We start from the raw sequence: 3254 nt of genomic DNA, 5'->3' as shown, positions 1-3254 counted from the left end.
GGGCTAATACCGCGGCTGCCCGCGCCCCCCCCCCCCCCCCAGCTTACCTGCCAACAATGAAAAAACCAAATGCATTCACAAAGTATGATAAATGGCTCTCTACCCTGTTTTTTCATAAAATCATAGAATTTTCTTGGAATGAAACTGTTGCGCAGCATTTCTTGTTCAAAGCTTAATGGGAGCTGATGTTGCCCTTTAGCCCTTCTGTTAAAGGTTTAACATCGTGAGGGGACTGCATACTGTCACTCACTGGAACGTGCAGGTGACACACGATTTGGTGTCAGCCGCTCCCATGGCATAGCTTCTGAGACCGGTCTGCTCTTTGAGCCTTCACATCTCTGCCTTGGAGGTGTCTGCACGGACTCACAGAGTGCTATGCAGAAGCCTTCTAGTTACCTGTAATTTAACCACCCTTTGAAGCAGAAGATAACCACTGTATTATCTGGGGGGGACTACATCCAAACTACAGTTTGCTTGGATGCAACGTGATTCTGCTACTCAGCTACATTAACACCTACAGTGGTAGCACCTCAGGTTACTGCAGTCTCCCAGGTGGGTGCACGAGCCTGCTTTTGTGGCTGAAGAGGGCTGCCTGGGGCTGCGCTGCGTGCAGCAGGCCTGCTCCAAGGCACATCTGGTGCTGCAGATAAATTATTCTCTTTTCCGTAGTTTCCAGTGCTCTCAGAATAATTAGGTGAAACCTGTGGTAGCTTAGAATGGTTGCAGATTGTAGCCTCTCTGGATACACATGGCTTTACGAGGTAAGATTTCTTGCCCAGGATGTTGCTTTTATAGCAGTCCTTCCAACATCTGTTTTTCAGGTGGATGATCCTGACATCTTGCTCCTTGCTCATTCAGACTGCTTGCATGCCTGTAGGATTGAGGCATTGTGTGTGTTTCTCCCATTGTTTTGAGATCTACTACATTGCAATGCTGTGTCTAGCATGGCTTAGCATATCGGTGTGGGGTTTCCTCTCCTCTGTGTGTGGAATAAACATGTCAGGTTGGATTTACAGAAATGCCTTTTAGATAGTTTGTTTTCTAACATTTGGCTTCTGTTAATAATGGCATGATAATTATATTTTTCTTACTAAAAATTATTTTTTTGCTTCTTGTTTAAATAATTTTATTGGTGTATTTCTTCACAGAAGATCTAAGTGATCTACAAAAGACAGGTAAGTAATAAGTTTTGAAAAACTTTAATTTTGCATCTTTATTTTATGTTACACATCACTGAAGCCCAGGTGGGTTGCAGTGTGTAGTTTACATGATTTGGATATATTTATAACTGGGGCTTTAATAGGGGCAGGTATCATGTTAAGAGCAGCACAGCTTTCTGGTTCCAGTAAATTAACTTGAAGAATATAGTGAATCATAGGGTTGATATTATCTCTGTGAAATCACACAAAGCTGCTCTTCTATACTGCATGTGTACTTATGCAAATACAGAAGTAATTCTCCTTTGCGTTCTTGTCTGCGGCTTCTTTAGACTCTTAAATTTTAGTAGGTTGCTGCTTTTTCAGACGATTAAGGTGAAAACAATGTAGGGTGTCTGGCTGCCACCCATGATGTGTTGAGTTGGTGTATTTCTGAAATTCATGTTGGAGTGAGCTAACGTGATTCGAAGCCCGTTTGGTGTTTATTATAGAAACATAGAGCTGGAGTAGTACTCCATAAGGGATTATCCCTGATACAGGGTGCCCAAAGTCACAAAGGTCATATAATTCCCTGGGTTAGACATCAAAGATATGTTTACTTTTGACAAGATTTAGTTTAGTTACTGAAGTGGTACTGTCATGATAGATAACGCGTTATCCAAAGTGTTCCGCTTTGACATGTCGCTTGCCTGCTCCTCTTGGCAGAGCATTGGCTCTACCATCCCTCTGCAAAGTGCAAAATAAATGAATTTTTACATACAGATGGTCATCCCTGCTAAGCATCCCCCATCGTGCATGTCTGCATTTCATTTGGAGAGGATGAACTCTTACAGGTATTACTGAAAATGCTTATGTGCAATTTACAAGATTCAAAATTATGCTGTAAGCATCTATTATTTCTTAATTTAAGTAGCTAGCTATTTGTATCCTATTAGGCTATATTTGCTGGAAGAGGGTGAAGGAAATCAGTTAACCACCACCACCACAACACCCCAAAACCCCACCAAACCAAAAAAATACAGTACTTTTTTGTCTTAAACTAGCAACTTCTTAGGCAAAGCAGTACCAGTAGACTATGGCTGTATGGAACACGCGGGTCATTTTCTGACATTGGCAACCACAACTGTAGTCACTGACAATCTGCTCTTCTCATCTATTTCAAGCAGACCTACAAGAACAATCAAATCACAGGCCTGTTGGTAAGTAGTTTTGTAGCTGTAATGAACATGTGTATTTCATATCTAGGAAATAGATTTTGCTGCTCCTGCCACTGCAAGTGAAATAACTCTGGTGCATGTAAAATAGCTGCAGGGAGGGAGACTTCTCTGTGTTTCTATAATCCTTTATAATGCTTGCGTGCCCTTTCAGTAGTAAACGGTGGTGAGGGCACCAGTATTTTTAGTGACTCAGTGGAGCTTCTACAACTTCTGATCTGTTTCAGTTTACTGTTTCAAATTCCTCTGGCCACGACCTTAGCCAGTGTGTTACTCCATTACTGCAAATGCTTCAGCAGTTGGAGATAGCGGCGTTAGGATGGTGTGATAAAAAGGATTGCCAGTCTGTCTGCTAAGGGTATGCTGTCCCTGCAAGCCTGGCCCTTCCCTATGCGCAGCGTGTGGATGCTTTGATCCTGAGCTGAAGCTCATAAAGATAGATGGATAGCGTATGTGTGTTACGAGGAACAGTTGCTGGGTTTTTAATTGCATTCTTAAATATGCATGGTAGACTTGACTGTGGTCAGGCATGTTGTCCTACCGATGCTAAACCAAGTGGAAAGGCTGCCGGCCTCTGTCAGAATTTTACCGCTCTTTCAGGTTCTGCAGTGCGAGAGGGAGCATAAGCGCTCCCCAGTCCTCGTTCACCTTTTCTAAATTAATTAGAAAGCTTGTACTTTTAAGTGTTTTTTAATGAGAGTATGCCACTGTCACTCAGTCTCTGCTGTTTAATATAGTTTACGCTGTTCAAGCCCTTGGAGGTTTTCTAGCTGCAAAAATGTTGAAAACGCCTTGTTTGAAGGAGGTGAAATGTTAGACTTGGAGGCTATGGGCAGAGGTTCCCTTCTGGATCTCGCTGTGCAGGCGTACTGATTCTGAAGCA

General features: G+C 42.6%; 1 protein-coding gene across 1 annotated transcript in view; it reads left to right on the top strand.

Annotated features, from left to right (window-relative positions):
• Positions 1-3254, top strand: part of MALT1 (MALT1 paracaspase) — a 40288-nt gene that overhangs the window by 20314 nt on the left and 16720 nt on the right. Inside the window, exons 8-9 of the mRNA XM_035892963.1 lie at positions 1149-1175; positions 2321-2356. Of these exons, the coding sequence (XP_035748856.1) occupies positions 1149-1175; positions 2321-2356 (63 nt within the window). The remainder of the gene's footprint in view (positions 1-1148; positions 1176-2320; positions 2357-3254) is intronic.

Source organism: Egretta garzetta, unplaced genomic scaffold (assembly GCF_000687185.1).
Source record: "Egretta garzetta isolate BGI_Z169 unplaced genomic scaffold, ASM68718v1 scaffold384, whole genome shotgun sequence".
NCBI lineage: Eukaryota > Metazoa > Chordata > Aves > Pelecaniformes > Ardeidae > Egretta > Egretta garzetta.
This window is presented reverse-complemented; position numbering and strand designations above follow the sequence as displayed.